The sequence below is a fragment of the Anomaloglossus baeobatrachus genome, chromosome 1, assembly GCF_048569485.1.
Source record: "Anomaloglossus baeobatrachus isolate aAnoBae1 chromosome 1, aAnoBae1.hap1, whole genome shotgun sequence".
In the NCBI taxonomy this organism is placed as follows: Eukaryota; Metazoa; Chordata; class Amphibia; order Anura; family Aromobatidae; genus Anomaloglossus; species Anomaloglossus baeobatrachus.
Window position 1 is genome coordinate 508572065 of NC_134353.1, and position 26295 is coordinate 508598359.

Below are 26295 nucleotides of genomic sequence, written 5' to 3' on the forward strand. Positions count from 1 at the left end.
ATATCTTCCACGTCTTGTGGTAGATCTTGGCAGACGTCAGCTGCCTAGCCCGTCTCATGGTGGCAATGACTACTTGAGATAATCCTGAAGACGCTAGGATCTCGGACTCGATGGCCACACAGTCAGGATCAGGGCCGTAGAATTCAGTGGAAAAAACGGCCCTTGGGACAGTAAGTCTGGCCGGTCTGAGGGTGCCCACGGTTGGCCGACCGTGAGATGCCACAGATCCGGGAACCACGACCTCCTCGGCCAGTCTGGGACGACGAGGATGGCGCGGCGGCAAGCGGAGCTAAGCTCGCGTAGCACTCTGGGCAACAGCGCCAGAGGTAGAACACATAGGGTAGCTGGAACTGCGACCAATCCTGAACTAGGGCGCCTGCCGCCAGAGCACTTTGCTCGTGAGACCGCGCCATGAAAATCGGGACCTTGTTGTTGTGCCGAGACGCCATTAGGTCGACGTCCGGCATCCCCCAGCGGCTACAGATTTCCTGACACCATTCTGGGTGCAGAAAAACTATTCCCCAGCGTCCATACCCAGGCGACTGAGGAAGTCTGCTTCCCAATTTCCTACGCCCGGGATGTGAACTGCGGATATGGTGGATGCTCTGTCCCCCACCCACATCAGAATCCGCCGGATTGCCTGGTAGGCTTGGCGATGCGTGTTCCGCCTTGGTGGGCGATGTCTGCCACCGCTGTGGAATTGTCCGACTGAATTCGGATCTGTTTTCCTTCCAGCCACTGCTGGAAGGCTTGCAGGGCAAGATTCACTGCCCAGATTTCCAGAACATTGATCTGAAGGATGGACTCCTTGACCGTCTGAGAAGGGAAACGTTCCTGTCTAGGGACGTCGACTCCCCAACCCATTGGCAAAGCATGTCCCATTGAAGTGGACGCAGATGAAACTGCGCGAAAGTGACTGCCTCTGCATGAGACGTCTTAAGGGGTGTGACTGGCCTTGAAGGAGAGACTGCACCCCCGTCTGTAGTGAACGCTGCTTGTCCAGCGGAAGCTTCACTATCGCTGAGAGAGTGTGAAACTCCATGCCCAGATATGTCGGCGATTGGGTTGAAACCTTGAAAAGTTGATGATCCACCCGAAACTCTGGAGAGTCTCCAGCGCCACGTACAGGCTGTGTTGGCATGCCTCTTGAGAGGGTGCCTTGACAAGTGGATCGTCCCAGTAAGGATCACAGAGTGACCCTGAGAGTGCAGGGCTGCTCCCACTGCTGCTCTGAACTTGGTGAAAACCCGTAGGGCTGTCGCCAGACCGAAGGGCAGGGCTACGCTCTGAAGATGCCCGTCTTCAATAACGAAAACGTAGCAAACGCTGGTGCTCTGGAGCAATCGGCACGTGGAGATAAGCATCCTGATGTCTATTGATGCTAGGAAACCTCCTTGCGACATTGAGGCAATGACGGAGCGGAGGGTTACATCCGGAACCGCCTGGCCTTCACGTGCTTGTGAGCAGTGTTAGGTCCAGAATGGAACGGAAAGAGCCACCCCTTTTTTGGCACCCCAATCAGATGGGAGGAAAAAACCGTGTCTTGTTCCTGAAGAGGAACAGGGATTACCACTTCTTCTGCCTGCAGAAGAGCATCGGCTCGGTAGGGGGAGGGGGGGGGGGGGGAGTGCTGAAGAATCGCGTCGGAGGACGAGAACAGAGCTCTATCCTGTACACGTGAGACAAAATGTCTCTCACCCACCGGTCTGTGACCTGTGGCAGCGAAATGTCCCCAAGCGGGAGATTCTGCCACCAACCGCGGATGCGGAGAGAGAGAGCTGACAGTAATGAGGAGACCGCCTTGGTAGCGGTTCCTCCTGCTGCCTTCCTTGGGCGTGATTGAGCCCGGCCGGAATCTGAGCCCCTCTGAGCCTTTTGAGCCCTTTTGGACGAGGACAATTGGGACCTGCCCGAGCCTGGGAAGGACCAACCTCGACTGTCCCTCCAGGACAGCATTACTAGGGTAAGTCGCAATGCAGACATTGCGAGGTTAAGGACACCACCTGCGGCACAGATGTACATGTGCTCAAGACCAGCTGCGCAAGCCCAGCTGAAATAGGTTAGAGTGCCCATACGGCTGCGAATGCCGGAGCAACCGACACGCTGATAGCTTCACAGACAGATTTCAACCAGAGGTCCATCTGTCTGTCAATGGCATCTTTAAGTGAAATCCCATCTTCACTGCAACTATGGATCTAGCCGCAAGCCTGGAGATTGGGGGATCCACCTTTGGACCCTGGGTCTAGCGCTTTACCACGTCAGGTGAAAGGGATAACGTGTATCCTTAAAACGTTTGGAGAAAACGCTTATCTGGTAAGCGTGGTGTTTCTGAACTGCTTCTCTGAAGTCAGCGCCAGAAAAATATGCAATATACGCATGAGTACTGAAAAAGGATTTCTCCTGCTGTAAAGCTGACTCCTCCAATGGGGGAGCTGAGGGAGAAATATCCAACATTCCATTGATGGACGCTATAAGATCCTTCACTATGGCGTCACCATCCGGTGTATCCGGATTGAGAGCGGTGTCAGAACCAAAGCCCTGATCAGCTACGTCTGCCTCATCATACAGAGAGTCCTCCTGCTGGGACCTTGACCAGTGATGAAGCCGAGCGCCGCACCCAGCGAGCTAGCTTAGGCTGTCTGGGACTGCCGTCCGTGTCAGAGCCTTCACCCTGGAATGCCTGGGACCCCCCCGGAGCACTGATTACGTTCCAAATGAGGGTGGTCAGGGAGCATTAATCAAGATTGCCCATGGCCTGGCTGGACTGCCAAGTCTCTATCCTATGACAATCCATCCGCCAAAACTGCAACTCCGTCCCTGTCCCTGGACAGGGTTCACAGGTGGTTCCTTTGGCCACCTCTAGTAGAGACCCCGGCTGACCAAGTGCTACAGGGGAGCTTGCACACAATGAGGGTCAGTGGAACCTGCCGGTGGAACAGTATCACATGCAGGAAAAACAGCATAGGAAGCCTTGTTGCTTTTTTTTTTTTTTTTTTTTTTTTGCCGCTGTATTCAATCCATCTATGCAATGTATAGCATACAAGCATAAACACTTCAGCACATGCAATACAAGCAGCATAGAAAGCCTGCTTTTTTGCTGCTGTTGTCCAGCCATCTAGGAGCATACTGCCAAGAGTAGCGACCGTACAGTGCAATGTATAGCATACAAGCATAAGCACAAATGAACACTGCAGCACATGCAATACAAGCAGCCTAGAAAGACCTGTGCCTTAGCACCCTTGCTTTCTTGCTGCTGTTATCTCGCCATCTAGGAGGGCATATAGCCAATAGTAGCGACAGTACAGTGCAATGTATAACATACAAGCATAAGTACAAATGAACACTTCAGCACATGCAATACAAGCAGCCTAGAAAACCTGTGCCTTAGCACCCTTGCTTTTCTGCTGCTGTTATCTCGCCATCTAGGAGGGCATATAGCCAAAGATAGCGACCTACAGTGCAGTGTATAGTATACAAGCATCAAATACAAATGGACACTGCGGTATTTAGTGGGGTCAGCACTTCAGGTGCTGCTTACCGCCCGCCTATAACGCGGGTATGTGGTCGCCAGAGCCCTGTGTTGGTTGCCCAGAGCATGTCTCCGTTCCCCAGCTCGGACTGCGTGCAGGAATGGCTGCCGGCGTCCTTCTCCAGCTCGTGCGACGAGGGGCGGGCCGTGGGCGTGCCCCAGACAAGAGCGGGAAACTGGCGTCCCACTGTGTCCAGTGAAGGGGGCTGGAGAATGCCAAGCAGACTCCAGCCCTCGGCGCTGACTGTCTATACAGCGTCCCGCCTCTCCCCTGACTGGCAGGGCTGGAGGCGGGAACGAAACGAAAACTAGGCCGCAAAGCCGGGGACTCGAGTAATAAGCGCGGCCGTCCATGTGCACGGCCCGCGCGAAAGTCCCCGGCGCACCACAAGTCCCAGCCGCGCCACAATGTAAAAAACACCCAGCAGCGGCCGGCGCGGCAGTTCCCAATACATAAATTCACTCAGCTAAGCTGCAGTGAATAATAGCACGAGCGCACCGCGCTGTTACCCCCGGCGCACTAACACTCCCAGCAATGCTGGTGTGTGTGTGCGCGCTTGCCCGGGGACACAGAGTACCTTAATGTAGCAGGGCCTGTCCCTGACGATACTCAGCTCCATATCCAGCAGGTTCTCTGGGTCTGTGGATGGAGCCCGGTCTCAGTGCCTGGAGACCTGTAAGATCCCACTTCACCAGAGCCCTCAGGGGGATGGGGAAGGAAAGCAGCATGTGGGCTCCAGCCTCCGTACCCGCAATGGGTACCTCAACCTTACAAACCGCAAGTGGGGTGAGAAGGGAGCATGCTGGGGGCCCCATATGGGCCCACTTTTCTTCCATCCGACATAGTCAGCAGCTGCTGCTGACTAAAAACAGTGGAGCTATGCGTGGATGTCTGACCTCCTTCGCACAAAGCAGAAAACTGGTGAGCCAGTGATCCCACTGGGGGTGTATAGCCAGAAGGGGAGGGGCCTTACACTTTTTGGTGTAGTGCTTTGTGTGGCCTCCGGAGGCAGTAGCTATACACCCAATCGTCTGGGTCTCCCAATGGAGCGCCGAAGAAAAAATAATATAAAAAAAGGTCTCAACTTGTGATGTGGCCTTAAGCATCAATTGCAGCTTGATAACGACATCTGCTGTTCACAAGTGAAGTTATTGTCTGCTGAGGTATGGCACCCCACTCTTTTTAAAGGGCAGCCATCAGGTCATTGAGGTTCTGGGGTACAGAGTTATGAGCCTCAATACAGCGAATCAGCTAATCCCATAGGTTTATATGAGATTCAGATCTGGAGAACGTGCAGGACACTCCATTTGAGGTACCCCCAGTCCCAGCAGCTGTTCCTTAATGATGAGACCTTGATGAGCTGGAGCATTGTCATTCATGAAGATGAAATTAGGTATGTGTTCATGCAGAGGCACAATAACTGGATTAATACATTCAAGTAGTAGGGGCTTGTCACTGTACTATTCACAAAGTGTAGGGCAGCTCTGTATTGACTAGACACACCTGTACACAATGTAATACCACACCACCAAAGGCTCATCTAGTGACAACAGTGGCTAATGCATAGCGCTCTCCTTCACATCTCGAACATTGCTGGTGGCCATAATTTCTGCTCTGCGTGAATAAACGTTCATCAGTGAACAGCAGTGAGGCCCACTGGTCTCACTCATACAGCGTAGAAGACGCCTCTGCCTGGTGGTGTGGTCAGGCACCCTTACAGGTTTTTTAGCGTACAGCCCACGCTGATATAAACGGTTTCAAATTGCCTGACATGACACTTGAGTCCCTTAAATGTGCCTGAAGAAGTTGTGTGGCATTCATCGCTCGGTTCCAAGGGTTCACAATTATGTAGTCGTCAATGTGGGATGTGACCTAAGGATGTATTCTTATGCCTTTCTGTGACTCCTACAGTCTATCTCTTGCAACCTACTAATGACATTCTGTGACACGGAGCTCAGTGGCCACTTCCATCCGAGAACATCATGCTTGAAGCCTTAGGGTGTACTCACTTTTGTTGCCAGCAGTGTAGACATTAATAACTGTGTGTTGAGTTATTTAGAGGGCACACCAAATTTACACGGTTACAAGTTGTACATGGAGTACTTTACATTGCATCAAAATGTCATATCTATAGTTAAACTCAGAAGTTAATAAAATTTAAAGGATTTTCAGTCAGTCAAAATAGTACCTTGTTTTTAGAAACCTCTGCTGCCATGCTATCTATTTGCTCCTGGTAGCTTTTCATGGCTTCATCCACAGATTCAATTTGCTGCTGGTAACTTGTTTGTTCTCTTTTGAGTTCCTCAAGCTCCAAAACGAGAGCATCAACCTCCTAGACCATAGACACAAAACCAATTTCTAAAGTTTTAGTTGAAGAATATTTTTTTTATCCCCTAAACATTTAAAAATGATCTAATACAAAAAAAAACAAAACAAAACACGGGGTTACCCCCTCCCCCCCAAAGAAGGGAATTTTGTTTACTTACCGTAAATTCCTTTTCTTCTAGCTCCAATTGGGAGACCCAGACAATTGGGTGTATAGGCTATGCCTCCGGAGGCCGCACAAAGTATTACACTTTAAAAAGTGTAACCCCTCCCCTCTGCCTATACACCCCCCGTGCTCCCACGGGCTCCTCAGTTTTGGTGCAAAAGCAAGAAGGAGGAAAAGAATTAAAAACTGGTTTAAAGTAACTTCAATCCGAAGGAATATCGGAAAACTGAAACCATTCAACATGAACAACATGTGTACACAAAAAAACAGGGGCGGGCGCTGGGTCTCCCAATTGGAGCTAGAAGAAAAGGAATTTACGGTAAGTAAACAAAATTCCCTTCTTCTTTGTCGCTCCATTGGGAGACCCAGACAATTGGGACGTCCAAAAGCAGTCCCTGGGTGGGTAAAATAATACCTCGTAAGAGAGCCGTAAAACGGCCTCTTCCTACAGGTGGGCAACCGCCGCCTGAAGGACTCGTCTACCTAGGCTGGCATCCGCCGAAGCATAGGTATGCACCTGATAGTGTTTCGTGAAAGTGTGCAGGCTCGACCAGGTAGCCGCCTGACACACCTGCTGAGCCGTAGCCTGGTGCCTCAAAGCCCAGGACGCGCCCACGGCTCTGGTAGAATGGGCCTTCAGCCCTGAGGGAACCGGAAGCCCAGCCGAACGGTAGGCTTCGAGAATTGGCTCCTTGATCCACCGAGCCAAGGTTGATTTGGAAGCCTGTGACCCTTTACGCTGGCCAGCGACAAGGACAAAGAGTGCATCCGAGCGGCGCAGGGGCGCCGTACGAGAAATGTAGGGTCTGAGTGCTCTCACCAGATCTAACAAGTGCAAATCCTTTTCACATTGGTGAACTGGATGAGGACAAAAAGAAGGTAAGGATATCCTGATTGAGATGAAAGGGGGATACCACCTTAGGGAGAAATTCCGGAACCGGACGCAGAACCACCTTGTCCTGGTGAAAAACCAGGAAAGGGGCTTTGCATGACAGCGCTGCTAGCTCAGACACTCTCCGAAGTGAAGTGACTGCTACTAGAAAAACCACTTTCTGCGAAAGGCGTGAGAGAGAAATATCTCTCATTGGCTCGAATGGTGGTTTCTGAAGAACCAGCAGCACCCTGTTCAGATCCCAGGGTTCTAACGGCCGCTTGTAAGGAGGAACGATGTGACAAACCCCCTGCAGGAACGTGCGTACCTGTGGAAGTCTGGCTAGGCGCTTCTGGAAAAACACAGAGAGCGCTGAGACTTGTCCCTTAAGGGAGCCGAGCGACAAACCCTTTTCCAGTCCAGATTGAAGGAAGGACAGAAAAGTGGGCAAGGCAAAAGGCCAGGGAGAAAAACCCTGAGCAGAGCACCACAACAGGAACATTTTCCACGTCCTGTGGTAGATCTTGGCGAACGTTGGTTTCCTAGCCTGTCTCATAGTGGCAATGACGTCTTGAGATAACCCTGAAGACGCTAGGATCCAGGACTCAATGGCCACACAGTCAGGTTGAGGGCCGCAGAATTCAGATGGAAAAACGGCCCTTGAGATAGCAAGTCTGGTAGTGCCCACGGTTGGCCGACCGTGAGATGCCACAGATCCGGGTACCACGACCGCCTCGGCCAGTCTGGAGCGACGAGGATGACGCGCCGGCAGTCGGCCCTGATCTTGCGTAACACTCTGGGCAACAGTGCCAGCGGAGGAAACACATAAGGGAGCTGAAACTGCGACCAATCCTGAACTAAGGCGTCTGCCGCCAGAGCTCTGGGATCTTGAGACCGTGCCATGAACGTCGGTACCTTGTTGTTGTGCCGGGACGCCATGAGGTCGACGTCCGGCACCCCCCAGCGGCAACAGATCTCCTGAAACACGTCCGGGTGAAGGGACCATTCCCCTGCGTCCATGCCCTGGCGACTGAGATAGTCTGCTTCCCAGTTTTCCACGCCTGGAATGTGAACTGCAGAGATGGTGGAGGCCGTGGCTTCCACCCACATCAAAATCCGCCGGACTTCCTGGAAGGTTTGCCGACTGCGTGTGCCGCCTTGGTGATTGATGTATGCCACCGCTGTGGAATTGTCCGACTGAATTCTGATCTGCTTGCCTTCCAGCCACTGCTGGAACGCCTTCAGGGCAAGATACACTGCCCGTATTTCCAGAACCTTGATCTGAAGCGAGGACTCTTGCTGGGTCCACGTACCCTGAGCCCTGTGGTGGAGAAAAACCGCTCCCCACCCTGACAGACTCGCGTCCGTCGTGACCACCTCCCAGGATGGGGGTAGGAAGGATTTCCCCTTCGATAATGAAGTGGGAAGAAGCCACCACCGAAGGGAAGCTTTGGTCGCCTGAGAGAGGGAGACGTTCCTTTCGAGGGACGTCGGCTTCCTGTCCCATTTGCGTAGGATGTCCCATTGAAGTGGACGCAGGTGAAACTGCGCAAACGGAACTGCCTCCATTGCTGCCACCATCTTCCCCAGGAAGTGCATGAGGCGCCTCAAGGGGTGTGACTGGCCTTGAAGGAGAGATTGTACCCCTGTCTGTAGTGACCGCTGCTTGATCAGTGGAAGCTTCACTATCGCTGAGAGGGTATGAAACTCCATGCCAAGATATGTCAGCGATTGGGCCGGTGTCAGATTTGACTTTGGAAAATTGATGATCCACCCGAAACTCTGGAGAGTCTCCAGGGTAGCGTCGAGGCTGTGTTGGCATGCCTCTAGAGAGGGTGCCTTGATCAACCGATCGTCCAAGTACGGGATCACCGAGTGACCCTGAGAGTGGAGGACCGCTACTACAGTAGCCATCACCTTGGTGAAAACCCGTGGGGCTGTTGCCAGGCCGAACGGCAGTGCCACGAACTGCAGGTGTTCGTTTTCTATGGCGAAGCGCAAGAAGCGCTGGTGCTCTGGAGCAATCGGTACGTGGAGATATGCATCCTTGATATCGATCGATGCAAGGAAATCTCCTTGGGACATTGAGGCGATGACGGAGCGGAGGGATTCCATCCGGAACCGCCTGGTCTTTACGTGTTTGTTGAGAAGTTTCAGGTCCAGGACAGGACGGAAAGACCCGTCCTTCTTTGGGACCACAAACAAGTTGGAGTAAAAACCGTGACCCTGTTGCTGAATAGCAACAGGGACCACCACTCCTTCTGCCTTCAGAGTGCCCAGCGCCTGCAGAAGAGCCTCGGCTCGCTCGGGAGGCGGGGATGACCTGAAGAATCGAGTCGGGGGACGAGAGGTGAACTCTATCTTGTAACCGTGAGACAGAATGTCTCTCACCCAACGGTCTTTTACCCGTGGCAGCCAGGTGTCGCAAAAGCGGGAGAGCCTGCCACCGACCGAAGATGCGGAGTGGGGAGGCCGAAAGTCATGAGGAAGCCGCTTTGGTAGCGGCACCTCCGGTGGCCTTTTTAGGACGTGACTTAGACCGCCATGCATCAGAGTTCCTTTGATCTTTCTGAGGCCTTGTGGACGAGGAGAATTGGGACCTGCCCGCGCCCCGAAAGGACCGAAAACTCGACTGCCCCCTCCTCTGTTGGGGTATTTTCGGTTTGGGCTGGGGTAAGGATGTATCCTTTCCCTTGGATTGTTTGAGGATTTCATCCAAACGCTCGCCAAACAATCGGTTGGCAGAAATTGGCAAACTGGTTAAGCGCTTTTTGGAAACAGAATCTGCCTTCCATTCCCGTAGCCACAAGGCCCTGCGGAGTACCACCGAATTGGCGGCTGCAACCGCCGTACGGCTCGCAGAGTCCAGAACAGCATTAATAGCGTAAGACGCAAATGCCGAAGTCTGTGTGGTTATTGACGCCACCTGTGGCGCGGACGTGCGTGTGGCTGCGTCGATTTGCGCTTGACCTGCTGAGATAGCTTGCAGCGCCCATACGGCTGCGAATGCTGGGGCAAAAGAAGCGCCGATAGCTTCATAGATGGATTTCAACCAGAGCTCCATCTGCCTGTCAGTGGCATCTTTGAGTGAAGCCCCGTCTTCCACTGCAAGTATGGATCTAGCTGCCAGTCTGGAGATTGGAGGATCCACTTTGGGACACTGAGCCCAACTTTTGACCACGTCAGGGGGAAAGGGATAACGTGTATCCTTAAGGCGAAAAACGCTTATCTGGACAAGCATGGTGATTCTGGACTGCCTCTCTGAAATCAGAGTGGTCCAGAAACATACTCTGTGTACGCTTGGGAAACCTGAAACGGAATTTCTCCTGCTGTGAAGCTGACTCCTCCACCGGAGGAGCTGAGGGAGAAATATCCAACATACGATTGATGGACGCAATAAGGTCGTTCACTATGGCGTCCCCGTCCGGAGTATCAAGATTGAGAGCGGCCTCAGGATCAGAATCCTGATCAGCTGTGTCCGCATCATCAACTAGAGATTCCCCCCGCTGAAACCCTGAACAATATGAGGATGTCAAGGGAATTGTCAAGCGAGCTCGCTTAGTCGGTCTGGGGCCGGGGTCTGTGTCAGAACCCTCAGCCTGGGATCCATGAGACACCCCAGGAGGACATTGTTGGTCCAACTGAGGTGGGCCAGGGGACAAAGATTCAACAGAGTCCCTGTGCTGAGATACCGGCCTGGACTGCAAGGCTTCTAGTATCTTAGCCATAGTCTCAGAGTTTTGCAAACTCTGTCCCCGTCACCTGAACAGTGTCAGCAGGTGGCTCCCCCTGGGCCCCCCTTAGCAGAGGCTCTAGCTGAGTAAGTGCCACAGGGGCCGAACAGTGCACACAATGAGGGTCAGTGGAACCTGCCGGTAGCGGGGTCGTACATGCGGCGCAAGCAGCATAATAAGCCTGTGTTTTGGCACCCCTGCCTTTCGTGGGCGCCATGCTATTATCTTCCCTGAGTAACACAATAGGGTATATAGCCAGAAATCAACTGTGCACCATACAGTGTAAAATATGTATACCATAAACATATAATGTTACACTACTGCACAATGGGGCTAGCACCACAGGTGCTGCTTACCACCCGCTTAAAGCGGTTGTGAGGCCACCAGAGTCCCTGCCTGAGTCTCCCAGACTTTGTCCCCCTCTGTAGCGTCCAAGGAGCTGACAGGAATGGCTGCCGGCGTCCTGAGGAGAGGTGGGAGCCGTGGGCGTGGCTCAGAAAGTGCGGGAGCTGGTGCCTGCACTGTGCACAGTGAGGGGAGTGGAGTATGCAAAGCATGCTCCAGCCCTCAGTGCTGCTCGTTCTGTGCAGCGTCCCGCCCTTCCCCTGCCTGTCAGGGCTGTGGGCGGGAGGAAAGGAAACTAGGCCGCAAAAAGCCGGGGACTCTAGTAATAAACGCGGCCGCCGTAAAAGCGCGGCCGGCGCGAAAGTCCCCGGCGCACTACAAGTCCCAGCCGCGCCGCAGTGTTTCCCTGACAGCGGCGGTTAGTGCGGCAGTCCCTATACATAAACACACTCAGCAGCGCTGAGTGTGTAATGGCACATATTAACCCGGTCAGCGCCGCGGTCCCCGGTGCACTAGCACACCCAGCAATGCTGGAGTGTTGCTGTGCGCGGTCCCCACGGGGACACAGAGTACCTCCAAGTAGCAGGGCCATGTCCCTGAACGATACCCGGCTCCTATCCAGCAGTCTCCCAGGAGTTGTGGATGAAGCACGGTCTCAGTGCCTGGAGACCGATAGGATCCCACTTCACCAGAGCCCTGAGGGGGATGGGGAAGGAAAGCAGCATGTGGGCTCCAGCCTCCGTACCCGCAATGGATACCTCAACCTTAACTACACCGCCGACAAGAGTGGGGTGAGAAGGGAGCATGCTGGGGGCCCTATATGGGCCCACTTTTCTTCCATCCGATATAGTCAGCAGCTGCTGCTGACCAATCTGTGGAGCTGTGCGTGCGTGTCTGACCTCCTTCGCACAAAGCAAAAAACTGAGGAGCCCGTGGGAGCACGGGGGGTGTATAGGCAGAAGGGGAGGGGCTTAACACTTTTAAGTGTAATACTTTGTGCGGCCTCCGGAGGCATAGCCTATACACCCAATTGTCTGGGTCTCCCAATGGAGCGACAAAAAAAAAAACCTGCTGTGGTGGTGCGTCAATCTAAAAGGTCACTGTACCCAGTCCTATAGTCGCCCTTTAGCACCTTCGCCTTCCATCACTGCTGCGCCAAACGGTCTCCGTTGCTTTGTGACCTGCTGGCTGCCACAGTGTTTCATGAAGCACGCCGGGAGGTCACAACTCAAGTTCTGTCTTTCATAGACTTTCAATGAGAGCTTGTGACGTCACTTCTGACTTCCGGCCAGTCAGAACTTCTGGTCAAAAGATAGCGCCGTGGGTCCGAAGTAGTATCGATAAAAGGTGAAGACACCGGAGGGAGATTATAAAGAGGAATTACTGATATGACACACTCCAAATTTAGACATGGAAAAATTTATTATAAAAAAAAAAAAAAATGGGGTCAGTCATACTCCAGGTGGTGTCTTACACGCCATCTGCACACGTGCCGACTCCGGGCGCCATTATTTGAAGCCAGAACATCTGGGACACCCACCGCACCACCATGCTCCACACAGCCCCCACCGCAGCCCCCATTCTCTACTGTCGGGTAAGCTAGAGTTGGATTTTAAGACGCACCCCTCATTTTCCTCCCAACTTTTGGGGAGGAAAAGTGCGTCTTATAATCCGAAAAATACGGTAATTACTCCCATTTGTAAAGCTTATTCTCACCATGTTCACCTATGCCCTCACAGTCTTTGCTCCACTCCTCCTCGCTCTCCTTTGCTATCCCCAAACCCCAGCACTCTCCAAACAAATATTTATCTCCCCTTCCCTCTTACCTCCCCACCTGTCCTCATCTGTTGACCTGCTCCTAAATCTCAGATCTCTCTTAACACGCAGACCATGCCGTCCACTCTCCTTCTCCCACCTGCTCTCCCTTTCTCTACTTCTTCTCACTGCTGGTGACATATCTCCCAATCCTGGACCCCCACAGATGGGAGACTCCTCTTTATCACCCCCCCATCGCTTCCCACTTACTAGTAACTACCACAACCTCTCCAATATAAAATCCATTCCTCTCTCACCCACTCTGCCGCCCCCTCTCTCTGGAGCGCTCTGGAATGCCCGTTCGGTCTGTAATAAACTGCACATCATTCACGATCTCATTACCTCTAGCAATCTATCCTTTCTGGGCCTGATCGAAACATGGCTGACACCCTCCAACACTGCCTCCCCTGCTGTGCTGTGCTACGGCGGCCTCCACTTCACCCACACTCCTCGCCCTGGCAAAAGACAGGGTGGAGGAGTGGGCCTCCTTCTTTCTAACAACTGAAGCTTCAACCCAATCCCACCTCTACCCTCCCTTGTCCTGCCTTCCTTTGAAGTGCACTCTGTCCGCATCTATTCTCCCTCCAACCTCCAAGTGGCCATCATATACAGACCCCTGGGCCCAACCACTGCATTTATCGACCAGTTCTCTGCCTGGCTTCTACACTTTCTCTCTGCTGACATTCCCACTATCATCATGGGTGACTTCAACATCCCCACTGAAACCCGCCAGTCAGCGGCTTCCAAACTCCTCTCCCTCGCTTCAACTTTTGGTCTAACTCAGTGGTCCGCCTCTGCCACCCATAAAGATGGACACACATTAGACCTTCTCTTCACCAGTCTCTGCTCTCTAACCTCACAACCTCCCCTCTCCCCTTATCCGACCACCATCTACTGACCTTTTCAACTGTCCTCTTCACCTGCCCCCCCTGTCCAGCACCAAGCACACCCCCGCAGCAACCTTGCACACATCAACATACACACCCTTTCTGACTATCCTACCACTGTCCTCCATATCTTCACTCCACGACACAAACCGTGCCACCACTTTCTACAACGCCACTCTCACATCAGCTATTGATTCAGTTGCTCCTCTTGTGCACGGCAGAGTGAGACGAATCAATAGACAGCCCTGGCACAACAGCCTCACTAAAAAGCTTCGTCAAGTGTCTAGGGCTGCAGAGCGGTGCTGGAAGAAAACGCACTCCCAGGAAGACTTCACCACATTCAAAAATGCAATTCACACATTTCGTTTGGCCCTCACCTCTGCTAAACAGGATTACTTCAGAAACCTCATATCCTCTTTAACACACAACCCCAAACAGCTATTTAATATTTTACCTCCCTCCTTCGCCCACCACTGTCCCCTCCAACCTCCCTCATCTCCGCATTAGAATTTGCTACACATTTCAAAGAAAAGATCGACCAAACCAGACAAGTCTTTTCTGCTCAACCACCGCAACCCCTTCATATAACAGACCACTGCCCCTCCCCATAAACTTCCTCCCTACCATCACCGAAAGAGAGCTTGCACATCTTTTCTCAAAAGCGCACCTCACCACCTGCGCACTTGACCCCATCCCATCTCCTCCCCAACCTCATCGCTATGCTTATTCCAGCCTTAACCCATCTCTTCAACCTAACTGGTACCTTCCCTTCTGCCTTTAAAGATGCAACAGTCTCACCCATCCTAAAGAAACCTTTCCTCGACCCAACCGCTACTACCAGCTATTGCCCCATATCACTACTCCCATTTGCCTCAAAACTCCTGGAACAGCATGTCCATGCTGAACTTTCCTCCCACCTCTCCTCTAACTCTCTTTCTGACAATCGACAGTCCGGCTTCCATCCACATCATCCCACTGAAACTGCCCTGACTAAAATCACAAATGACTTACTGCCAAAGCTAACAACCACTTCTCTATACTCCTACTTCTAGACCTATCCTCAGCCTTTGACACTGTCGACCACTCCCTGCTACTACAGATCCTCTCTTCCCTTGGTGTCAGAGACCTCGCTCTCTTGGATCTCTTCATACCTCTCTCCAACCGCACTTTTAGTGTCTCCCACTCCCACACAACCTCATCATCCCGCCATCTCTGTTGGCGTCCCTCAAGGCTCTGTCCTGGGACCCTTACTCTTTTCCATCTATACATTTGGCCTGGGGCAACTCAAAGTCCCATGGCTTCCAGTACCACCTATATGCCGATGACACTCAGATCTACCTCTCTGGCCCAGATGTCACTTCTCTGATGTCCAGAATCCCAGAGTGCCTATCTGCTATATCTTCCTTCTTTTCCTCTCACTTTCTAAAGCTCAATGTGGCCAAAACCGAACTGATGATCTTTCCTCCATCTCACCTACACTCTCTACCTGATCTACCCACCATCTCACCTACACTCTCTACCTGATCTACCCATTACAATAAATAACATCACTCTCTCCCCAGCACCCAAAGTTCAGTGCCTCGGAGTGACCTTTGACTCTGCCTTGTCCTTCATACCACACATCCAATCCCTGACCACCTCCTGCAGTCTTCAACTCAGAAATATTTCCAGAATCCGCCCTTTCCTCAATTCTCAATCTACAAAAATGCTAGTGCATGCTCTCAATCTCCCGCCTCGACTACTGCAACATCCTCCTGTGGTCTCCCTGCTTACACGCTCGCCCCTCTCCAGTCCATCCTTAATTCTGCTGCCCGAATGATCCACCTCTCTCCTCAATACCACCCCGCTTCTCCTCTCTGCAAATCCCTCAATTGTCTCCCAATCTTCCATCGTTTCCAATTCAAACTACTAACACTGACCTACAAAGCCATCCATAATCTGTCTCCTCCGTATATCTCTGAACTAATCTCTCGCTACACTCCAAAACGTAATCTCCGGTCCACCCAAGATCTCCTTCTCGCCTCCTCTCTCATTCGCTCCTCACGCAACAGACTCCAAGACTTCTCCCGAGCATCCCCAGTCTCCTAGAACTCGCTGCCTCAACACGTCAGACTATCTACTACACTTGCAAACTTCAAAACGGAACTTGAAAACTCATCTGTTCAGAAATGCCTATAACCTTCAATGACCTCACTGCTTTACCACCATGCGGAGCTTGCCGCCCCCCCACCGTGCGGCGCTTGCCGCCCCCCCCACCGTGCGGCGCTTGCCGCCCCACCACCGTGCGGCGCTTGCCGCCCCACCACCGTGCGGCGCTTGCCGCCCCACCACCGTGCGGAGCTTGCCGCCCCACCACCGTGCGGAGCTTGCCGCCCCACCACCGTGCGGAGCTTGCCGCCCAACCACCGTGCGGAGCTTGCCGCCCAACCACCGTGCGGAGCTTGCCGCCCAACCACCGTGCGGAGCTTGCCGCCCAACCACCGTGCGGAGCTTGCCGCCCAACCACCGTGCGGAGCTTGCCGCCCCACCACCGTGCGGAGCTTGCCGCCCAACCACCGTGCGGAGCTTGCCGCCCAACCACCGTGCGGAGCTTGCCGCCCAACCACCGTGCGGAGCTTGCCGCCCAACCACCGTGCGGAGCTTGCCGCCCAACCACCGTGCGGAGCTTGCCGCCCAACCACCGTGCGGAGCTGCCGCCCAACCTACACCCCACCTGCTGTCTCCTCCCCAAAATTTTTTAGAATGTAAGCCCGCAAGGGCAGGGCCCTCTTCCCTCTGTACTAGTCTGTCTACTGAAACTTGTATATGTATTCTGTATGCAACCCCCTTCTCATGTACAGCACCATGGAATCAATGGTGCTCTATAAATAAATAATAGGTAGTACAAATCACCACAAAACCCAGAGACTGCGAGAAATATTAAAATGGAGTAATGAAAATATTGCTCAGATCTTAAGGTTTCTTCCAATAACAATAAGCATGACACACCAACCTGTTGCTTTTCTTTCATCTTCTTATTTGAAACATCCGCTTTCTTTTTTGTGGCATCTAATTTCTGCTGCGCTTCCTTCAGTTCTCGCTCTCGTTCAGCTTCTGCATTTTTCATCTTGTGCTCAAGCACTTTATATTTTTCTTCTGCCTTTTTCTGGACCTCCTTTGTTTTCTCCAGCGTTTGCTCACAGTCCTCTATCATTGGGAAGAAGGGAATTTTGTTTACTTACCGTAAATTCCTTTTCTTCTAGCTCCTATTGGGAGACCCAGACAATTGGGTGTATAGCTTCTGCCTCCGGAGGCCACACAAAGTATTACACTTTAAAAAGTGTAACCCCTCCCCTCTGCCTATACACCGTGGATCACGGGCTCCTCAGTTTTGGTGCAAAAGCAGGAAGGAGAAGACTTATGAATTGGTCTAGGGTAAATTCAATCCGAAGGATGTTCGGAGAACTGAACCATGAACCAAAAGAACAATTCAACATGAACAACATGTGTACACAAAAGAACAACAGCCCGAAGGGAACAGGGGCGGGTGCTGGGTCTCCCAATAGGAGCTAGAAGAAAAGGAATTTACGGTAAGTAAACAAAATTCCCTTCTTCTTTGTCGCTCCATTGGGAGACCCAGACAATTGGGACGTCCAAAAGCAGTCCCTGGGTGGGTAAAAGAATACCTCAATAAAAAGAGCCGAATGGCCCTCCTCTTACAGGTGGGCAACCGCCGCCTGAAGGACTCGCCTACCTAGACTGGCGTCTGCCGAATCATAGGTATGCACTTGATAGTGTTTCGTGAAAGTGTGCAGACTAGACCACGTCGCTGCCTGACACACCTGCTGAGCCGTAGCCCTGTGCCGCAATGCCCAGGACGCACCCACGGCTCTGGTAGAATGGGCTTTCAGCCCTGAAGGAAGCAGAAGCCCAGAAGAACGGTAGGCTTCAAGAATCGGTTCCTTGATCCACCGAGCCAAGGTTGACTTGGAAGCCTGCGAACCCTTACGCTGGCCAGCGACAAGGACAAAGAGCGCATCTGAACGACGCAGGGGCACCGTGCGAGACACGTAGAGCCGGAGTGCTCTCACCAGATCCAAAGAGTGCAAATCCTTTTCACATTGGTGAATTGGATTAGGGCAAAATGAAGGTAAGGAGATTTCCTGATTGAGATGAAAAGTAGATACCACCTTAGGGAGAAATTCCGGAACCGGACGCAGAACCACCTTATCCTGGTGAAACACCAGGAAGGGGGCTTTGCATGATAGCGCTGCAAGCTCAGACACTCTCCGGAGTGATGTAATTGCCACTAGAAAGGCCACCTTTTGCGAAAGACGTGATAAAGAGACATCCCGCAGCGGCTCGAAAGGTGGTTTCTGAAGAGCCGTTAGCACCCTGTTAAGATCCCAGGGTTCCAGCAGACGCTTGTAAGGTGGGACTATGTGGCAAACTCCCTGCAGGAACGTGCGGACCTGTGGAAGCCTTGCTAGACGCTTTTGAAAAAATACGGAGAGCGCCGATACTTGGCCCTTGAGAGAGCCGAGTGACAAACCCTTGTCCATTCCGGATTGGAGGAATGAAAGAAAAGTGGGTAAGGCAAACGGCCATGGAGAGAAACCGTTATCAGAGCACCAGGATAAGAAGATTTGCCAAGACCTGTAATAGATCTTGGCGGACGTTGGCTTCCTGGCTTGTCTCATGGTGGCAATGACATCCTGAGATAACCCTGAAGACGCTAGGAGCCAGGACTCAATGGCCACACAGTCAGGTTGAGGGCCACAGAATTCAGATGGAAAAATGGCCCTTGTGACAGCAAGTCTGGGCAGTCTGGAAGCGCCCACGGCTGACCCACCGTGTGATGCCACAGATCCGGGTACCACGACCGCCTCGGCCAGTCTGGAGCGACGAGAATGGCGCGACGGCAGTCGGACCGGATCTTGCGTAACACTCTGGGCAGCATCGCCAGAGGAGGAAACACATAAGGCAGTCGGAACTGCGACCAGTCCTGAACTAACGCGTCCGCCGGGACTTTGTTGTTGTGCCGTGACGCCATGAGATCGACGTCCGGCGTTCCCCAGCGGCGACAGATCTCTCGAAACACTTCTGGGTGCAGAGACCATTCCCCCGCATCCATGCCCTGACGACTGAGAAAATCTGCTTCCCAGTTTTCTACGCCCGGGATGTGAACTGCGGAGATGGTGGAGGCTGTGGCTTCCACCCACTGCAGAATCCGCCGGACTTCCTGGAAGGCTTGACGACTGCGAGTGCCACCTTGGTGGTTGATGTATGCGACGGCAGTGGCGTTGTCCGACTGGATACGGATCTGCCTGACCTCCAGCCACCGCTGAAAAGCCAATAGGGCTAGATACACTGCCCTTATTTCCAGAACATTGATCTGAAGGGAAGACTATCGGAGTCCAGGTTCCCTGAGCCCTGTGGTGGAGAAAAACCGCTCCCCACCCTGACAGGCTCGCGTCCGTGGTGACCACAGCCCAGGTTGGGGGTAGGAAGGATTTTCCCTGCGATAGAGAATTGGGAAGGAGCCACCACTGAAGTGACGTCTTGGTTGCAAGGGAAAGAGAGACGTTCCTGTCGAGGGAAGCCGACCTCCTGTCCCATTTGCGGAGAATGTCCCATTGGAGCTGCCGTAGATGGAATTGCGCGAACGGCACTGCCTCCATCGCTTCTACCATCTTCCCCAGGAAGTGCATGAGGCGTCTTAAGGGGTGTGACTGACTCCGAAGAAGTGATTGCACCCCTGCCTGCAAAGAAAGCTGTTTGTCTCGCGGTAGCTTGACTACCGCTGACTGTGTATGAAACTCCATCCCGAGGTAAGTCAGTGATTGGGTCGGTGTCAACTTGGATTTTGGGAAGTTGATGATCCACCCGAACTGCTGGAGAGTCGTCAAAGCGACTGTAAGGCTGTGTTGACACGCCACCCGAGAAGGGGCCCTGACTAAGAGATCGTCTAGGTAGGGAATCACCGAGTGGCCCTGAGCGTGTAGGACCGCCACGACGGATGCCATGACTTTGGTGAAAACCCGTGGGGCTGTCGCCAGGCCGAAAGGCAATGCCACGAACTGAAGGTGTTCGTCCCTGATGGCGAAACGCAAGAAGCATTGATGTTCGGGTGCGATCGGCACGTGGAGATAAGCATCTTTGATGTCGATCGATGCTAGGAAGTCTCCTTGTGACATCGAGGCGATGACCGAGCGGAGAGATTCCATCCGAAACCGTCTGGTTCTCACGTGTCTGTTGAGCAGTTTGAGGTCCAGAACGGGACGGAATGATCCGTCCTTTTTTGGCACCACGAACAAGTTGGAGTAAAAGCCGCGACCACGTTCCTGAAGGGGAACGGGGGTCACAACTCCTTCTGTCTTCAAAGCGTCCACTGCCTGAAAAAGTGCGTCGGCCTGAGCGGGGGTCGGAGAGGTTCTGAAGAAACGAGCCGCAGGACGGGAGCTGAACTCTATCCTGTAACCGTGAGACAGAATGTCTCTCACCCATCGGTCTTGAACATGTGGCCACCAGGCGTTGCCAAAGCGGGAGAGCCTGCCACCGACCGAGGATGCGGTTAGGGGATGCCGAGAGTCATGAGGAGGCCGCCTTGGAGGCAGTGCCTCCTGCGGCCTTTTGGGGGCGTGACTTGGACCGCCACGCATAGGAGTTCCTCTGGCCTTTCTCCTGCCTGCTGGACGAAGAGGATTGGGGCTTGGCGGAGGGACGAAAGGACCGAAACCTCGATTGTATTTTCCGTTGTTGAGGTCTCTTAGGTCTGGACTGGGGTAAGGAGGAGTCCTTTCCCTTGGATTCCTTAATAATCTCATCCAATCGTTCGCCAAACAAGTGTTCGCCAGAAAACGGCAAACCGGTTAAGAACCTCTTGGAGGCCGAGTCTGCCTTCCATTCGCGCAGCCACATGGCCCTGCGGACTGCCACAGAGTTAGCGGATGCCACAGCTGTACGGCTAGCCGAGTCTAGGACTGCGTTCATGGCGTAGGAAGAAAAAGCTGACGCTTGAGAAGTCAAAGACGCAACTTGCGGAGCAGAATTACGTGTGACAGCATTAATCTCAGTCAGACAAGCCGAGATAGCTTGGAGTGCCCACACGGCTGCAAAGGCCGGGGCAAAAGACGCGCCCGTGGCCTCAAAGATGGACTTCACCAGGAGCTCTATCTGCCTGTCAGTGGCATCCTTTAGCGATGAGCCATCTGGCATCGATACCACAGATCTAGCCGCCAATCTAGAGACTGGAGGATCCACCTTGGGACATTGAGCCCACCCCTTAACGACTTCAGCGGGGAAGGGGTAACGCGTGTCAGTGAGGCGCTTAGTAAAGCGCTTGTCCGGAACCGCTCTGGGCTTCTGGACAGCGTCTCTGAAGTTAGAGTGATCGAAGAACGCACTGCGTGTACGTTTGGGGAACCGAAACTGGTGTTTCTCCTGCTGAGACGCCGACTACTCCACAGTAGGAGGCGGGGGAGAGAGATCCAACACCAGGTTTATGGACGAGATAAGATCATTCACTAATGCGTCCCCCTCTGGTGTATCAAGGTTAAGGGCGACGTCAGGGTCAGAACCCTGAGCTGCGACGTCCGCCTCGTCCTCCAGAGAGTCCTCAAGCTGGGAACCCGAGCAGCGTGAAGAAGTCGGAGAAGATTCCCAGCGAGCCCGCTTAGCCTGTCTAGGACTGTGGTCCTGGCAGGAGTCCTCCGCGTGGGACCTAGGGCCCAACCTGGGAGCGCGCTGCGGCTCGGACCGAGAGGGGCCTGGAGGTGACGATCCAACAGAGGCCGGGGCCTGTGTAAGGACCGGTCTGGACTGCAAAGCTTCTAGCAGCTTGGCAGACCATTTGTCCATAGACTGAGCCATGGATTGTGAAAGTGACTCAGAGAGTTTCTCAGCAAAAGAGGCGAACTCTGTCCCTGGCGCCTGGACAGGGGGAGCAGGGGGGTCTACATGAGCCGAGGGGTCCACTAGTGACCGAGGCTCCGGCTGAGCAAGTGAAACAGGGGTCGAGCATTGCTCACAGTGAGGGTAGGTGGAACCCGCAGGTAACTTAGCCGCACAAGAGGTACAGGTCGCAAAATAACCCCTGTGCCTTAACAGCTTTGCTCCTTGTGGACGACATGCTGTTGTCTCCTAGGAGAATGATCACTGAGGGTATATGGGCAAAAACAGGGTATACAGCCCGACCGAACAGAAATATATAAATAAATACGTATCTATTCCGGCACCCTAGGGGGGACCAGCACCGGGTGACCGGTGTGGCTTACCGACCGCTAACAAGCGGAGTGTGTGCCTCCAGATTCCCAGCTTTAGGTCCCCTGGAGCTGCAGAGCTGTTCCTGAGAATCCGCCACCGGCAGAATGCCCAAAAAATGGCTGCCGGAGATCTCAGGGGAGGAGTGGAGCCGTGGGCGGCGCCAGGAAAGTGCGGAATCTGGGGTCCCCACAGTGATCAGTGAGGGGGGAGGAAACATGCAGGATGCTCCAGCCCTCACATCCGACGTCAGGTCGGCAGTCCCGCCCTTACCCCTGACAGGCAGGCCCGGGGGCAGGATTTTTGCGACTAGGCCGCGATGAAGCTGGGGACTAAATTTGAGACCGCGCCCGACAAGCAGGCACGGTCGGCACGGAAGTCCGCCGGTCTTCTCAATTCAGCAGCTGCCGCAGCGTCCGGGAAGAAGGTACGCTCCTGCATATTCCCCAATGGGACACAGAGTACCTTAGAGTTGCAGGGCCCGGTCCCTGAGGTTGAATAGACTCCGGACGGCAGATTCCCACAGGGGCTGCGGAGGGAGCACGGTCCCAGCAAATGGCTGACCGTTCAGGATCCCACTTCTCCCAGAGCCGCTAAGGGATGGTGAAGGAGACGGCATGAGGCTCCGGCCTTTGTACCCGCAATGGGTACCTCAACCTTAACAACACCGCCGACGTAGTGGGGTGAGAAGGGAACATGCCGGGGGCCCCTCTTTTCTTCCAACCGACATAACTAATATGAGAATGCATGAGTGGATGTGTGCCTCCTTCCACACAAAGCATAAAACTGAGGAGCCCGTGATCCACAGGAGGGTGTATAGGTAGAGGGGAGGGGTTACACTTTTTAAAGTGTAATACTTTGTGTGGCCTCCGGAGGCAGAAGCTATACACCCAATCGTCTGGGTCTCCCAATGGAGCGACAAAGAAAATGCTAGGTATTAAAGTTTGTAAAAAATAAAATAAACGTTAAGCATGTGTCTCTACAAATGCATATTAACATTAAAAAAAATCTTAAGTGTCACTGTATCATGGCTTTTCCACCCGATCTTACATTGGGAATAGAGAGACGGCGAGCGCACACTAGGGAAAACACTTGCTGAGGAAACCGACCAACGCAGTCACCATTTCATTTACACGTTCAATGTAATACCATATTACTATTGAAGGGGAAGAGTTGAAGGCTTGAAATTTATCCTGACTGATCGCCGGAATGTGAAGGATTTAGAGTCAGAGCCAGGGAGGCATCATCCTAAAGAAGAGACCGTTTACTACTTTTGAAGTCAATAAAAGCTGTAAAATAAGATTCTCACCAATAGTTTGTTTAAGTTGTTCCAGTTCTTCTTGCTGTTTGTGATAGGAGCTTTGCTGTAATTTCGTTTGAAGAAGATCAAGTTCCTCAGACTTCATCTCCCATTGCTGTTTCAACTGTCGATACCTGCAAAAAAAGACAAGCACCAAAAACTGAACAATGTTTCATTAGAATACTCCTCAACAATGCAATAACAAGTCATTGAGATCTGGAAATCACTGGATGGTTTGCCTTGTTAAGGATATTCAAGTGATGTAAAATTGAAACAATTTCAACACATCCTGATTTATTTTGTATAGATTAGGAGTCTCACATGCAAAAATAAATGCACTTACACTCCTTGGCATGCCATCAGTGAGGTTATTAATGATTGTTCTGCCACGCTGAATGCATTTGGGCACGTAAATTATCAAGATCCACTGCTGGCAGCTCCAATGACGTTCCAGATATGCTCAATAGAGGACAAGTCCTGAGACCTTGCAGGACATGGTAGCACTTTTAGACCATGCAGCCTGTTCAGAATAGCACAAGCAACATGTGGCTTAGAATTGTAATGTTGAAAAAGACCACTGGCTCTAAACGAAGGCAGCAGAAATGGGTCTACGAGGATAGGATTTGCTTTTCCAGTACATCCCACAGATGCTCAATACGATTTTGAGATCCGGGGAACTTGGGGGTAAAGTAAACACCTTCAACCCTTTGTTATATTCCTCAGAGAATTTAGTGAACATAACATTTTTAGCAGCGTTGCAGGGTGCCTTATTCTGCTAATAGAGACCACAAGGTGAAAAACATAACTCATCAGATGAGGCCATCTTCTTCCCCCCATGCTCTGATTCTGATGCTTATGTGTTGGTGGCGCTTTTAGAGTTCAGATTAGGCACCCTGACCGGTGCACAGTTACACAACTACAGTTACTACATTGTGTTTTCTGATACCTTTCTAACATCATTCATTTTGTTCAGTGATTTGAGCTCATGAGCTCTTCAGTCATATCGGATAGATGGACTAGCCTTTCTTTTCCCACCATCAACTGACTATTAATGTCACAATTACTCAGTGGCTTTTCCTAATTAAATCTGCACACAGCGGAAATGGTGTCATTCTGTGCAATTTCACATTTGTAGGATGCCTATTATGGTGCAGAAGAAGAAGGGAATTTTGTTACTTACCGTAAATTCCTTTTCTTCTAGCTCTTATTGGGAGACCCAGACGATTGGGGTATAGCTACTGCCCTCCAGAGGCCACACAAAGCACTACACTAAAAAGTGCAAGGCCCCTCCCCTTCTGGCTATACCCCCCCGTGATATCACGGGTTCTCCAGTTTTAGTGCCAAAGCAAGAAGGAGGAAAGCCAATAACTGGTTTAAACAAATTAACTCCGAGTAACATCGGAGAACTGAAAAACCGTTCAACATGAACAACATGTGTACCCGCAAACAACAAAAAAATCCCGAAGGACAACAGGGCGGGTGCTGGGTCTCCCAATAAGAGCTAGAAGAAAAGGAATTTACGGTAAGTAACAAAATTCCCTTCTTCTTCAGCGCTCTATTGGGAGACCCAGACGATTGGGACGTCCAAAAGCTGTCCCTGGGTGGGTAAAGAAATACCTCATATTAGAGCTGCAAGACAGCCCTCCCCTATGGGGAAGCCACTGCCACCTGCAGGGCTCTTCTACCTAGGCTGGCGTCCGCCGAAGCATAGGTATGCACCTGATAATGTTTGGTGAAAAATGTGCAGGCTCGACCAGGTAGCTGCCTGGCACACCTGTTGAGCCGTAGCCTGGTGTCGTAATGCCCAAAACGCACCTACGGCTCTGGTAGAATGGACCTTCAGCCCTGAAGGAACCGGAAGCCCCGCAGAACGGTAGTCTTCAAGAATTGGTTCTTTGATCCATCGAGCCATGGTGGCTTTAGAAACCTGCAACCCCTTGCGCGTACCAGCGACAAGGACAAAAAATGCATCAGAGCGGCGCATGGGCGCCGTGCGGGAAATGTAGATTCTGAGTGCTCTCACCAGAACTAACAACTGTAAATCCTTTTCATACCGGAGAACCGGATGAGAACAAAAGGAAGGAAAGGGTATATCCCGATTAAGAAGAAACGCGGATACAACCTTAGGGAGAAACTCCTGAATAGGGCGCAGCACTACCTTGTCCTGGTGGAACACTAGGAAGGGAGCCTTGAATGACAGAGCCGCCAGCTTAGACACTCGCCGAAGCGACGTGATCGCAACCAGAAAGGCCACTTTCTGTGACAGGCGCGAAAGGGAAACTTCCCTCAGAGGCTCGAAATGCGGCTTCTGGAGAGCAACTAGTACCCTGTTCAGATCCCATGGATCTAACGGCCGCTTGTACGGGGGCACAATATGACAAACCCCCTGTAGTAACGTGCGCACCTTAGGAAGACGTGCTAGACGCTTCTGAAAAGAACACGGATAGTGCCGAGACTTGCCCTTAAAGGGAGCCGAGCGACCAACCTCTTTCCCAACCAGATTGCAGGAGGGAAGGCAAAGTAGGCAATGCCGATGGCCAGGGAGACCCTCCCTGAGCAGAACACTAAGATAAGAATATCTTCCACGAGTTGTGGTAGATCTTGGCAGACCGCGGCTGGCTAGCCCGTCTCATGGTGGCAATGACGTCGTGCTCACGGTCGACCGACGGTGAGATGCCACAGATCACGGTACCACGACCTCCCCGGCCAGTCTGGGGCGACGAGGATGGTGTGGCAGCAATCGGTAGCTGGAACTGTGACCAATCCTGAGCCAAGGCGCCTGTCGCCAGAGCTCTTTGATCGTAAGACCGCGTCATGAAAATCGGGACCTTGTTGTTGCCGAGAAGCCATGACGTCGACGTCCGTCTTCATCCTGCGTCTACAGAATTCTTGCAAACAAACGGGTGCAGAGCCCATTCCCCTGCGTCCACGCCCTGGCGACTGAGGAAGTCTGCTTCCTAGTGTCGTACGCCCGGGATGTGAACAGCTGATATGGTGTATGCTCTGTCTTCTACCCATAGCAGAATCCGCCGGACCTCTTGGGAGTCTTGTCGACTGCGTAGTCCGCCTTGGTGGTTGGTG

The 26295-nt window shown here is 52.5% G+C and overlaps 1 protein-coding gene across 2 annotated transcripts in view; it reads right to left on the reverse strand.

Moving 5' to 3' along the window:
• The window catches only part of SMC2 (structural maintenance of chromosomes 2), a 204560-nt gene that overhangs the window by 47280 nt on the left and 130985 nt on the right, over positions 1-26295 (reverse strand). For both annotated transcript variants that reach the window (XM_075316066.1, XM_075316064.1), the window contains 3 exons: positions 23224-23348; positions 16666-16859; positions 5719-5862 (listed from right to left, as the gene is read on the reverse strand). In XM_075316066.1, the coding sequence (XP_075172181.1) occupies positions 5719-5862; positions 16666-16859; positions 23224-23348 (463 nt within the window). The remainder of the gene's footprint in view (positions 1-5718; positions 5863-16665; positions 16860-23223; positions 23349-26295) is intronic.